General features: G+C 56.1%; 1 protein-coding gene across 1 annotated transcript in view; it reads right to left on the bottom strand.

Annotated features, from left to right (window-relative positions):
• Nucleotides 1-1,197: 1,197 nt before the first annotated feature.
• Nucleotides 1,198-13,892, bottom strand: part of VAC14 (VAC14 component of PIKFYVE complex) — a 59,961-nt gene continuing 47,266 nt past the window's right edge. The window contains exons 15-19 of the mRNA XM_040075677.2: nt 7,026-7,200; nt 6,179-6,297; nt 5,286-5,365; nt 3,580-3,730; nt 1,198-2,079 (exon numbers count right to left, since the gene is read on the bottom strand). Of these exons, the coding sequence (XP_039931611.1) occupies nt 1,917-2,079; nt 3,580-3,730; nt 5,286-5,365; nt 6,179-6,297; nt 7,026-7,200 (688 nt within the window). The 3' untranslated portion in view covers nt 1,198-1,916. The remainder of the gene's footprint in view (nt 2,080-3,579; nt 3,731-5,285; nt 5,366-6,178; nt 6,298-7,025; nt 7,201-13,892) is intronic.

Here is a 13,892-nt window from a genome sequence, read left to right as displayed (position 1 = left end):
CGGGGGAATGCTGCCTCTCCCCAAAGGGTGTTTGACTCCCGTTGCCTTCCTGACCCTCCGGGATGTGCTGGAGGGTGAAGTCCCTCCGCAGCAGACATACGACAGCTCTGAAATGTGTCCGTGCACTCGATTATCATGGAGCCACGGGAAACACATGGCCTGTCAGCAGACAAACCCTTCCCACAGCCATCCCAAGGCCCCAGTCCCAGCCTCCCGTGATCTGGGGGTGCCAGGCTGAACCCAAATAAACCTCCCTACCCCTCGCAGTGCAATGACGCTCATCTGGAGCAAGGGTTTCAGCCTGAGCCACCTCTTCCCCCTCCTGCCAGAAAAGTAGTCTTGATCCTACGCTGATGATGCCCCCGCTGCTCTGGACGGTGTTGGTCAAGAGCCACCCATAAGGAAACAATTACGGCTCAGCACTCCAGCAGCCGGCTGGAATTTCTCTCCATAAAGCCAGTCCCTCAGCGCAGAAAGAGGCTGCTCAGCAGCAATGAGCTCGGCAGGAGTGAGGCAGAGCCCGCCCTGCCCACACCGACAACGACCCAGGGGTCCCGCAATGGGTAACCCCCAGCACCCTGAGAAACCGGCCGGCTTGAGAAGCCACTGCTCGCACATCCTGCAGGGCTGGCTGTTAAAATTAACCCGCCGTGACTGGGTCTGGAAAGCCCTTTCCCGGGAATGACAGGAATGTCTTTATCCTGGCCAAAGCAGCGCCGGTATGGGGCTGTTTGGGGAACCCACTGCCAGAGACGGTCTTCTCTGTAAACAGGCCAGAAGCCATAAAAACTCTGCAAATTCCTCCAATCCCCCTTTTCCTGGGATCAAGCGAGGGCCTGAAACATGCAGAGGATGCAATGGTGTCCCTCAAACCACAGCAGCCTGGCACATGCCGGTGTCCCTCGGTGCCACAGGACAGGATGAAGGCAACACTGGCAGCTGCTCAGGGCGAGGAAAATGCCTGTCACTGTGCTGCGGTTGCGTGACCGTGGCCTGGAAGAATTTCAGTGGTGTTTTTTTTCCTGCTGGGAAGAAGAGCAGGCGGAGAAGCCCTGCTTGCTGGCGAGCCAACGTGGCAGGGCTGGACCAGCCCAGGCCACAGGGTCACGCAAGATGCTCCGTGCCATCCCCTGCCCTCGCTGGGTTTTTGGCTCCACTTGGGAACAAAACTATGATGGGAAGCCCAGCAACAAGGAATGGGCTGTTCTGCATTGCTTGTTTATTTTATCAAGGAGAGCTTAATGCAGGAACAAGGAATGGAGTCGGGGGTTAGGTCCACTGGTCCCCGTGTCCCCCGGTGTCGGCTGGGAGTTGAGACTGTGCAGTTGTCCCTGCCAAGAGCTGGGGACTCAGAGAGGATGTGTGAATGCAAGGAGGTGGCCGAGTGTCAGGCACAGGAGTGTCTCCCCGAGTGAGACGCCACCGGTCACCTCCAGCAGGGCCTCGGAACCAGAGGGTGGAAGTCAGGGTGGTGAGAGGCGGCCGGCAGCCCCGCGTGCTTGTTTTCCAGGGCGGAAGGCCAGGGGTTGCTCCCGTCTCCCCTCCCCTCCTCCGGTGCTGCTGGCAGCAGGCTGGGCGCTCAGCTGACTGTCACGGGGAAGGCATTAGCAAAGCAAAGGGGAGTTTCCTCACCCCATTGCAAGAGAAGACGAGGTGCTTCACCCCGGCCCTTTCCTCAGGCAAGCCTTCCCCATGTCCCCCCCAGCACCCACAGGAGAGACTGGGCACAGCCTGAGGGTCCCCCCTCATCCACACGTACACTAGGGGGGAAAACCAGCCCTGTGCTGAGCGCTTGCCCATCTCCATTAAACCCACCAGATCCTCTGGTGGCCAGCAACCGGTGTGCCTGTTCCCTGGTCCGTGTCCCCTGGTCCCTGCCCCAGCAACTGTGCACACCCACGGCGGCCGCAGGGTGCTCAGAGGACCACCCGCCGGTCCAGCTGCTCTGCCCGCCCGGCTCGCTGCTGTCTTGCTTCCAGGTGCTTGTTTTGGACCTTCTCAAAGTGCTGCAGCAGCTCCGTGTAGTCGATGTTGGAGGCTGCTGTTCTCTTGAAGCTGGTGCTGGGCTTGGTGTTGTCCCTGCAGGGTGGGAAGGGAGAGTGAGGGTACAAAGGGGATGGGGATGTCTGGTACTGTGAGCATGCGGCACTGGCAGCACCGAAAGCTTGTCCTGAAGAAGCTGAGCTCAGCAAATCCTAGTCATGCTGGCACCTCATAAAATACCCCCAAAGACATATTTTCTTCCTCCAAAAGTGTGAGATTGTGCCGAAGACAAGGGAGGGGGCAACGGAAATCTGCATCTTGGCCCCAAATGGGAGGTTTAATTCCCCCACATACTCCGCTCTATGCTAACCCATTGCAGTCAAAAGCAGTGAGATAAGGATGTCAGGGCCATGTGCCTAAGTTTCCAAGCAAAAGTTTGAGCAAGCAAAAAACATCCAGTGGCAGCAGGGACAGTCCCCAGGGATGAGCATCCACGGCTGAGGCCTCCAAATGCAGGCTCCCTAGGGCTTCAGCCATGGATACTCATCCCTGTGCTGTCCTCATCCAAGGAAGAAGGAGACACCAGCCATAGGATGCTCACGGGAAGATGGCAGGCAGCTCTGGTGGCCCTGGTATGTCCCTGGGGAGGGGGCAGCTGGGACTGGCCAGTTATGAAAGCCGGCTTCGGTGTTTGAAGGAATGTAGGTCAGAGTTAATCAGATGCTCAGGCCGTCTGACAGCTCGAAAAACCCCCACTGCCAGGGTTAGTGGGGAGAAAAAAGGAGGGGGAAGCACATGCAGCCCCCTCTCCGCCCCCCCAATTAAATATCAGCGCTGGGTTGTGGGTAGGAGCTCAGCGCCGGAGGCCATGAGGGATAAAAGCCATCCCAGGGAAGCAGTTAAAAGCCAAGGAGCGACAACAGCAGCGGGGGGTTAATTCAGAAACCTGCCCATCTTGGGCTCTTTTTGTTCCCAGGGCTTCGCCAAGGCAGAGCCAGCTGTATCATCAAGCCCCCCCGCTACACATTAGCCAAGGGTTGGAAAGCAAATTCCACTGGCAGTACCCCTGGGCAGGGAGCATGAGGATTTCAGCTGCTGCCCAGGGAGATGCCGCCCTTGCACATCTCACGGATGCCCAAAGGCCAGGAGTGGGAATGGAGCAGTTATCCCGAGGCATTAGCAGGGTGCCAGGCTCCTTCTGGGTGCTGTGAAGGCCGTCCAGGCTGCAGGAGGGATGCTTTGGGAGCACCCCCCCCCAGCTGCTGGAGTCTTTCTCCATAAACCTCCTTCCCAGCTCTGCTCGTTTCCATAGCGACCCCACAAGTGAAATTTTCCATCCCGGATGCCAAATGCCTGTGGATGAGGCACAGCCCTCCCAGGGTTACCAAATATAGACACAAAAAACCCCCCGAGCCAACACTCCCGGCCATGGGGACAAGGAGCAGCCACGGCCGCAACGGAGCTGGGGGGTGAAAGCCAGAGCATGGAGCTGAGCCTGGGATCGGGGCTGAGCCTGGAATGGCAGGGATGCACAGCTGTGGGCGAACAGCTGATCCAGCCCCGATGCTGATGCCGGTCCATCCCCCCGGCACTTACGTGGTCTGCATGAGCTCTGGGTTGGGCACGCACTGGAGGCGGTGGGAGAGGAGCTGGAAGGCGCTGCTCTGGGGCAGCAGCATCAGCAGGCCATAGAGAGCCTTGATCAGGTAGGGGTTGCTCTTCACATCCAGCAGCTGCAGGCGGAGATCTGGAAGAGGACAGAAGAGGACGGGAAGGCAGGGAAAATGCATTTCACCTCCAGCTGCGATAGCAGGTTCCTCCCACCCCCTCTGACAGTCCTGGAGAGGCTCTAAGCCTCTGCCAGCCAACCAAGGGGCGCTTGATGGCACCCCTCTCCCCTTTCATTAACCCATCCATCTTGGTGTCCCACACTGTCTGGAAATTCCTCTCCTTGAGCAGCCCCCTGGGGGCAACTGGCTCCCCAGTGTGTCACTCCTGGTATCACACACCCCTAAGGCTGTTCATGCTGTCTGCCTGAGAACACACACTCAACATGGGATTGCTCCTTGGCTTCTGCAGATTTAGCAGGAATACCCACCCTGGAGCACCGCATCCAGAGGGCTGGGTGACACCCTCCTGGGGACTCTCTGGAGCAGAAGGAATCCCCTCTGCTTGGTTCTGAGGGTTACTTGTGCTGGTCCTCAACTCTGCTCAATAGAGACAAAACCATCTTCTGGCTCCATCCCTCACTGTGCTCATGGCAGAAGAGTCTTCTGGAGCCCTAAATACAACCGAAGGGGCAGCCCAGCAGATGGGGCAAGGTCTGTGTCTCAGCACCTCACCTGGTTATCACTTGGACCTCTGGTGTCTCCCAGTGAAGGGAGCCATCACCAGGGATGCCACTTCATTGGGAACACGTCTGTCCCCCATCCTGAGATGTGCACACTAAGGTGAGCGGGCAATGAATAATTTTTGGGCATACAAAACTACCAGAGACACGTGGGTGCCTCACACATTGGGACAGTCATCCTGGGGATACGGGACAGGATCTACAGGAGGGAGCATGACTGAGTGTCTCTACTCCCAGCTGCTCAAACCTCTTCCCTTCAATTTTCTCCAATATCACCGTGGATCTAGATAGGTGCACCACAAAGTCCCTTCCAGGACATTTCCCAGCAACCTCAGTGCCCTGCTACACTTTCCATGAGAAGCCCAGGGGCAGCAAATTGACATAATGAGAAATCCCCTCACAGCCACAGATCACCCTGCCACATCCCCTGCAACCATCCTGGCTCCCAGTGTCACACCCCTGAGCCCCTGGTCAGGCACTGCTGCACTACCCAATGGGGGACCCACACTGCTGCATACTGGAGAAAACATCAGCTGTTTTTTTAGGGCCTAATTCTTAATTTCTAGGAAAAACCACCTTTATTCTTGCTAAGGGCCCCAGCAGCACCCAGAAGGCCACCCTGTGCATCCGAAAGTGGCACAGAGGGCTCCCCCCATGCGATGCCCTCCTCGTGCACCCCTGGGGATGCTCAATGTGATCCCGGCCCCCTCCCCCCATCCCTTTTGTTGGATGCCAGCGCCGCTCGCTCCTTTAACCTATATCTGGGGGGCGACGCTGCCCCCCCCCGTGCTGCCAGCGTGCCCTTTTCCCGGCGGGCAGCTCCAGCGCTGGGCAAACCTCCCGGCAAGAAGTCTCATAACTTCTGCTCTATTTATTCGTGCGGCTGCCGCCCGCGATGGAGGCGCGGGGAGGGGGAGCGCCGCCCCTTCCCCGCCCGGGGTCTCCTCCTTACACGTGAATATGGGGCACTCGATGAGCTGCACCAGCTTGTCCACCTCGGTGAGGAAATCCACGGTGACCTCCAGATCCCCGCTGGATGTGGCCGTTAAGGACGGTGCTTTGGGGAAAGGTGGCCGGGCAGCGGCAGATGGCTCGCGCGGGCGATGCCTGGCACGGACCACGGCTTTGCCAAAGCCTCCCTGCAGCCACAGCTCCCGCGGGATGCGAGCGGGCAGGGAACGGGCAGGGCTTGCACGCAGGCAGGGCTGGAGGGTCTGTAGGGCGGCCAGGAGAGGAGGAAGGGAGACAGATGAGCAGGTAGGTATAGGGGAAGGAGCAGGCCGCCCAAAAAGCTGAGAGCAGGCAGGATGAGCGTTCAGGGGAGGATGCTTGCTTTTACCCTCCTGGCCCACGGGGATGGTGCGTCTCCCAGAAGGAATGCCGGTGTGCACTGGGAAGGGAAGCTGAGCGTGTTATTGAGCTTCTTCGTTTGGAAAACTACTCAGGGAGGCCTGGGGTTCGCTGGCACATGAAAATAATCATTCTGCCGCAGGCAGATGGTGAGCTCACCAGGGACTGTGCCGTGCTGGGCACTGCCTGCTCCTCACCAGGCCAGGAGGCTAAAACCTTCGTCTTCCTGGGAGGAAGAGGATGTTGAGGAGCCTCCCCTCCCGGGCAGGGGAAGGTCAAGGCTCAGACAGTGCATGCCTTCCTCTCTTTTCACCACAAAGAAAGGGATGACACCAGGGGAAGGCAGCTGGCACGCACCCAGCACAGGCTGCCCTGCCCTGGTAATGATGGGCTGCAGGCAGGAGGCTGGGCTGGCCTGCGGGGTGACCTTGGTTGCCACAGAGGGACCAAGGGCTAGCTCAGGCCCCACCCTGGCAGAAAATCCCCAAAGGATACAATTTCTGGATGAGGTCGTAGGCATGCTTATAGTTCTGGGTAAGGAAGCAGAGGGACACGGTCGTCACGGGGTTGTGACACCAGGACCGGTAGAGGCAGCAGAAGAGGTTACGGCTTTCCTGGGGAAAGAGAGAACCATTGGGGTTTGGTCACCACCGGGAGCATGGACATGGCACGGAGAGCCCCAGGTACCCAACACCAACCTGCCAGGATGGGAAGACCCACCTAAACACAAAGGGACATTTCTGGACCCACCAAGTCCATCGGGCACAGGCGGCTCAGGAGATGGAAACTAGGTGGGCTTTGGGGTGACAGCATGACGAGGTGGCCCTCAGGACTGCTGCGTCCACCATAGGATGAGGGGCAGGAGGATGATGCTGCCCCACCCAAGGGGACACCCCAGCATCAAGGGTGTTCAGCAGGAGAAGGAGGAGGAGAAATCTTCCTCCTCTCCTTCCTTGGGTGTCACTGGTGCTGGTGGCAGCTGCTCAGCAAGTCCTGTGGGCATATTCCTGGGAGGGACTGTTGAAGGACTGCGGGACTCTCCTGCTGTCACCTGTCCCATGGCCCATGAGGGGGCAGATGGAGGGGGGCAGCAGCTGCTTGAGGGCTCAGTAAGCCCATTCCCATTTCAGAGAGAAAAGCAAGAGTGGGCAGAGTTGGGTACACCCTCCAAGCCCATCCTCAGCTCCTGAAGGGTGGATGAATAAAGAAGCTGCCTGAGCTCCAACCCTGGGACCTACCAGGCAGGGACTGATCAGCAAGACACACTCCCAGGTGGTTGCCAGGTCCCCACCAGCCCCATTATGTCCCCTCCAGCTGCTAAGCCTGCTCCTGCTGCCCATACCGGGGTCTTCAGGTCCTTTAGCTGGTTTCTGAGCTGGAAGAGCTCGGAGGACGTCAGCAGGATGGTATTGAGGGTGTGAACCATGGTAGAGGCGAATTTGAGGTCCTCCTCCCGAAGCAGTATATCTGCCATGGAGTGAAAGATGTTCTCTGCATTCAGAAGTAGACAAAGCTGCCTGTGTATCAGAGGAGAGAAACCAGGGGGGAAAGATAGTTAATGAGCACAATCAAGGTTCTGATGTGAGCCCACTTCTCCAGAGAGGACCAGGGAGGAGATCTGGGTGCATCAGAGGTTGGGTGAGTGTGGTGGCACCAGGAGGGAGATGCTGTGGGGAAATACCGGGCTCTGCATTTGGAGGATGCAGTTATTCACACCAGGACAAGAACAAAAAACTATAGCTGGGCTAAGACATGCCCCTGCTCATATTACTTTGGATTCCCCTGGTCTAATTGCTTTGGGACATTTCTAGCACCCACTGCTATGGCTCACGTCCCCTCAAGCCTTCCCATGACCTCCCTCAGGTGTCAGCGACACTTTCCAGCCTGACCAGTGTAGTAAGTGTGCAGCAGCACCATTGCAGATGGCATGTGACAGCCCAGTCAGAGCAGGATCCCACTGACACTGGGGACGATCTCAATGAGTGTGGCTAGTGGGGTGAAGCAATTCCTCCTAGCATTGTGTAACCCAGCAGCCCTGGAGCCAGAGGCTGCTCTTTGAACCCCTCCATGCTCCAGCTGCCAGGAGATCCAGTGCTGAGTGGCTGCAGAGATCCAGCTGGTGAAGCTGGAAGTTATCTGCTCCACTGGATGTCCTGCCAGCAGTGCCCTCCCCAAAACAGTGCAAGCAGCACTGCGGCCCACGCTGATCTGCCTGGCTGGGTCACAGCAGGAATGTCCTGCTTAACAAACCTTGAGGCATTCCCAAGATTTTCAACATTTTTTAGTCCAGAAACCAAAAAAAAAAAAAAAAAAAAAACCCTCCAAAACCAAACACCCATCCGATTTTTTTTTTCTCCCACTTATTTGGATCTGGGGATTTCCTGTTTTTCTCCAGGCTCTTGCCTTCCTGGGCAGTTTGTCTGAGGACACCTGAAATGCTGCCCAGTGCCAGCTCAGATCCTTAGTATGGGGTTTGGAGAGACACAAGGGAGCCCACCTGGCCCCCAGCATTCCAGCTTCTCCTGAAACTGGGATGCTCCCTGGCTCACCTTATTTCCCCATGGGCTGATAGGGAACCCTGGCACCAAGGCATCCCCCAGAGCAACTCCGCTTTTCCCCAGCTCCTACCAGACACAGTCAAACCAGATAATCTCAGTTGGATTCAGATTTCCCCCTCGAGGCATCTCTGAGAGGATTAAGAGGCAAAACAAGGAGCAATTGCTTGGGCTGCTGGGCAGGAGGTAGGTGGTACACCTGAACCTCCCCTGCCTGGCAGTCATGTTTTCACCTCCTGGGGTAAGGAGGAGGAAGGATGTGTTTCCAGCCCCTGTTCCTGTGAGGAAGACTGTTTGGCTATAGTTAGACTCCAAAGACCATACCCTAAAGCCTGGTGGCTTAGGGATGCAGGAGGAGAATGAAGAAACAGATCTTCCCTCCTCAACACGGGGAGGAAGAAACCCTCCATCTTCCTCCCACCTCTTCATCCTGCCAAATAATCCCTTCCCTCCTCACCCGCCCTGGCTGCTCTCCATCGGCAGCTCCCGCATCCCGCGTGGCTGCTGCCGGACAATGAGATGCTCTGTGCGGGATTTTATGTAACCCAACCCGGCGATCGCCCTGGACCCCGCTAAAATGGAACGGGCTGTGATAAATAAGCTCATTTATCCCAATTATTCTTACGTAACTGGCTGCATTCATGGGGATGAAAATGCTTCCCTGATTTCTCGCTGCTTGGACGCGGGCTGGCTGGAGGAGGGAGAGCGGTGGGAAAGTGAGGCATGGAGGGAGAAAAGGGGAAGGCAGAGGCTTTTAGTCCAGCCTGATGGAGCCAAAAAGCAAATCAATAGCTCAGCATTGCAGGCAGGATCCAGTCACTGCCAGCTGCAGCAAAGCAAGCCCAGCCTGGGCAGGACCAAGCCCAGCCCAGGAGTAAGGTGGCTCCATGCTACCCTTGTCCGGGAAGGGGGGATAACTGGACGCCCCATCCTTGCCAAGCTTCCTTCAGCAGCCGTGCTGAACCATGAAGTGGGATGGTTTAGTGTGTCCAAAAAAGGAGTGGGCTCCCCAGGAACAAACACTGGGACAGTTTTAGACTCAACGGTGAAATGGTTGGTGTGCCAGTACAGCTGGGACTGGCAGCAATGCTCGCGGCTGGTGGGGAGCTGGTGTTTTACACCTTCCAGGCAAGAAGACTATAGCAAGAGCTTAAACAAAAAAACAGTGCCAGGGAGCACTGAGGGCAATTCAGTGACCTCCAAGGCTCCCCCATGACAAAAAGGACGCCTTTCATGTTCCCCCTCCGCTGGTCCTCCATGGAAAAGGCAGGCTTTCCCTTTCCATAAATAGGAGCTCTGCTTTTTGGCTGGTGAACGCTGTGCTCGCAGTGAGCAGGGGGCTGAATGCGAGCTGCTTTTTAATTTCAGGCCTGGTTTTGATTAGTGGGAAGGGTTGGGATTCTTCCCCCTCCTTTCAGTGGCACTGGCGAACTGGAAACTGTCGGGGTGTTAGAGAAGTAGCCGTGTGGAGACTGTCCCTCTGATTCAAAGCTGTGTCACCTCACAGGGATGCTGTCTCTCTTGGGCACCAGCCCCTCCAGCTACCCCAGGTTCTCTGGATCCACCAGCAGAATGAGTTTGCCAGTGCACAGCATCCTCCTATGGCACTGGCAGAGACCTCAAACTCCCCTCCATGAAGTCCCTTGGTCGGCATATCCCAGAAGCAGCCCCCAAAGGAGGGGGCAACTGGCTGGTCCTGCAGCTGCTGGCCTGCATGACAGGAGCCAGCAGCTGAGGCCAACTGCCAGCACCAGGCGGCTGCTGGTGGGGTGGGAGGGTCCCCAGGAGCCCATTCCCTGGGAGGCTTTGATGGCATGAGGGGAATGCCAGGCTGGCCGGGAGGAGGCAGGGAAGGGAGCTAAACAGAGGACAGGTGGCTTCAAGTGAGATGCCAGTGGAGTGGCTGTGGAAGGGACCAGGGCAGAGGGGACAGAGTCTGGGAGCCACACCCCTTATATGTACACACCATAAATATATCCTGGATATATACATCCTATAAATATGTGTAAATATATACACACACACACCTTAAATATATATATATCTCCCCATATATACAGGATGTGATGATGGAAGGAACTGGTTAAATCCCCCTGAAGCATCATTCCAGCAAGATGCCTCTCCCTAGAGCTCACCCTGCATCCCTGCGGGTGATGTGCATCCCCTTGCCCACGGGGACCCAGAGAGTCCCCAAAGACCTCCTGGCATGGAGGAAGGGGACAGAAGTGTCCCCGGGGAGGCAGGAGGAGCAGAGCATCATGGCACATATTGGTTATATTACACAGCCGGCAGCGCAGGCACATGGCGATAATGAAATGTGGTATTCAGGCCATTAAAATTTAACTCCTTAAATTAAAAGGGTTATTCAAGCCTTTCCGATGGAGCCGAGGAATGTGGCTGCAGGCAGATGGGAGGCAGCATCCACCGGCAGCGTGACAATGGGGACACCTCCCAAGGGACCCAGCAGGTCACCTCCAGCCCCTGCCGCAGTCACAGGACCCTGCCCGCTCCCCTGCCTAAAGGACATGAGGCTGGCCAAGGGAAGAGCCACAGGGGTCACCACAAGATTTGCGTGGCCATGTCACCACTGTGTCTCTGATGTAGCAGCCCCCAAATTGCCAGCACAGCAATGTCAATGACAATGAATTCCCACCGTGCAAATGGTCAGTGGGGTGGGATGAGGTATGGGAACCAGCGGAATAGGGATCCTACAGGGGCAGGGAGCTGCTGCAGGGCAGCGTGCTGGAGCTCAGAGGACTTTGGCGAGATGGGGTGGCTTTAGAGCCACATCTCCAATTAAGGACAAGCCCCGGCGTCCCTCCCAGCCCTCTTGCTTTGACAACTCGATGCCTGGAAACCGGCTAATCTAAACATCATCATTTCAGGGAGCTGTCAGAGTTCCCATCCTGCCTGCTCGTCCCTTTAACCACTTCAGCCCCGTCCCCTGCCCCGAGACACCAGGCAGGAACAGGGTGGCAGAGGCTCAGGCCAGACCAATGCCTGCTTGAAGAGGGTGAACATTTGTTTTTCCCTAAAATCTAAAAAAAGTAAGATGAGAACCAGTCTCACTGCAGAACCATCTCCTCCTCTGGGATCTGTGGGGTGCCTGGGGGGAAACACTGGTCCTGTGCCGTTGCCTGGCCATGCTGAGCACCACCCCGCTGTGTTCAATTAAGCAGGTGCTTCTTCATTAAGCACCAGTGATTCGCTTTATTAGCTCTGGGCTAATAGACACGGGGCCCCAGCAGGGAGAGGATCATGTCTCGTCCCACTTCCAGCAACTGGGACAGAGCCTGAGCTGTGGAAGGAGCTGGCTGAGACCTGGGAGTGATGCTCTGAGGGGTTCTGCTCCACTTTTCTGCTCATGGGTCTCAAAACAACTGCCACAGCTGTGAGGAGGGCAGAGCCCCTCCATACTTCCTCCCAACCCTCCTCTTCCTCTGCTCCCTTCCTCTCTCCTCCCAAAGGCTTTTCCCCACCCTTCCTCCACACCCCAGGCTCTGCAGCAGATGCCCTAGCTTAACCCACCTAACCAGGGAATCCACAGCCTCTGTGATACCCACTGCCCATCCCCCTGAAATTCTCCTGCCAGGAAAAGCAGCATCCCCAGGCTGGCCCAGCAGCTGGGATCCTTTAGGAATTTGCAGAGGAAGCATAGATAAAATTAGGATAGGAAGGAGGAGAGAGCAAATGGGGAAGGCAGGAGGATGTCATTGTCCCATCCTTTCCCTCCATATCAGCAAAGAAAATCCCAGTCCTCCATTTTAATCCCCCCCTTTCCTGAATCCAGGCTCCAGAGCTGCTCCTCTGGGCAAGGGAAACCATGGCAACTCCAGCAGCTCCTGCTTTACAAAATTCATAGCATCTTATGTAAGGGATTTTGATGGGTTTGTGAGGTTTAGGAGCAGGGGAGCTCCTTCTGCAGAAGGCAGGTCAGGGGAAGAGAAGGACCCTCATCAGCTTTGGTTTCTTGGAATGGTTATCAAGCACCCCGGGGAAACTCAGGGGAGCTTGATAGCTCGAAAGCTGCAGAGCAGGGATGTGCATATCCTGGGAGGAGATGTGTGGATTCTGGGAAGGGGATGTGTAGATCTCAGGAAGCCGGAGGAGAAAAACCCTGCGATGCCTTCGCTTGAAAAGGGAAAGGTGCAGAGTGTTTCCCTGCAAACAAGAAAACCCTCCCACGGAGCGTCTGCTTGGCAGCAGCCGTCAGAGTGACAACTGCCGAAGGAGCCGCGGTGCCAGCTCAGCGCTGGGCTGCGGCTGCCTCAGCGTAAGGCGCTCCCCAGGGATCCCAGGGGATCCCCAGAGCAACCGAGACGGATGCCTGAGAGGAGCACAGCACCAATGTACAGTAGTATTTCAGGCCAGCTTCATCTTGATCCTGCAGAGCCTCAGCCCGTGGCTTCTGCTCCTCCTGATGCTCCTCCTGGACATCAGGCCACTGGGAGATCCCTGTCCTGGCTGGTGGGATGGCTTCCCTGCTGCCAACTAAAGCTGACAGTCCAGCCTGAAACTAGGCACATCACACCTTGTCTCATGATGAACCCGGCCTTGTTCCCACCTTGGATGTGCCTGGAGAACAGTGCCCTTCAATGAGACCACCTTGAGTTCTCCAAGCAGATATCCAACACCTCTGGACATTTTTATTATCAGTGAGATACCATACCAAACAGGAGGGAAAACAGGGCTGTAGCAAGGAGAAGGAATAATAATATCCTTTGGAATGTGCCAGAAGCTAAAAGACAACTAAATCTGGAAACCTGATGGTCCACTCAGCCCAAGTTATGGCCCAACTTTTAGCATAACACTGATGAAAGCGACAGCTCCTCCAAGGTAAATCCCACTAGACACACAACCAGCACTAGTCTCCAGTTGCTCAAGTTGGTGTGTGCCAGGAGTTTCCTTGAGGAAAATTTATAGTGACTTATGGATAAAGCTATCCTGCTCATTGAATTCTAGAATGGTTTGGCTCAGAAGGGACTTCAAAAGTTATCTCATTGCAACCCCCCTGCTGTGGGCAAGGACACCTTTCACTAGACCAGATTGCTCTAAGCCCCATCCAACCTGATGACCACCTTCACTGATGAGTCACTGATGACCATTACAAAATCCTGCAGGAACATCTCAGCACCCACAAAAGGCTCACTTGAAAAACAGGCAAACCACCCCTTTCAAACTCTCCAGGAAAGCAAAAAAATTACCTCCCTGAAGCACTTATTTTCCAACTTTTGAACTTGCCGGTGACTCGATGGCAAATGCAAGTCTTGCCCTGGGCTCTTGGGGCTTCAAGTCCCAGGCAGGAGGCACCAGCAGCAGCATTAGAGCACGTGCCTGGCTCCAGCTACTACCCCAGCAGAGAGGAACAACCCGTGCTCAACTGAGCCCTCCAGATCCTGTTCCCAGAGGGGCACGTACACCAGGCACTGATGTTTTCAGGCAAGCTCTCTTTGGAAGGGGAGGAAGGGTAGGGGCTGGCTTGGGAGTGGGGGAGAACTGTAGAGCAGCAGCAGATCCTTCCTCCGAGACGTCCGCTTCCCTTTCAGGCTGACAGCTGTGGCCTAATTTTCAAGAAAACTGACAAGCGCCTTATTTCTCCCCCTATAATTTCTCATCACTGCAAATAAAATAGGTTAAAGGAGCGGGTACAAAGC

This window comes from Hirundo rustica, chromosome 11 (assembly GCF_015227805.2).
Source record: "Hirundo rustica isolate bHirRus1 chromosome 11, bHirRus1.pri.v3, whole genome shotgun sequence".
NCBI lineage: Eukaryota > Metazoa > Chordata > Aves > Passeriformes > Hirundinidae > Hirundo > Hirundo rustica.
The sequence above is the reverse complement of the archived record's forward strand: the minus strand, read 5'-3'. Positions and strand labels throughout refer to the sequence as shown.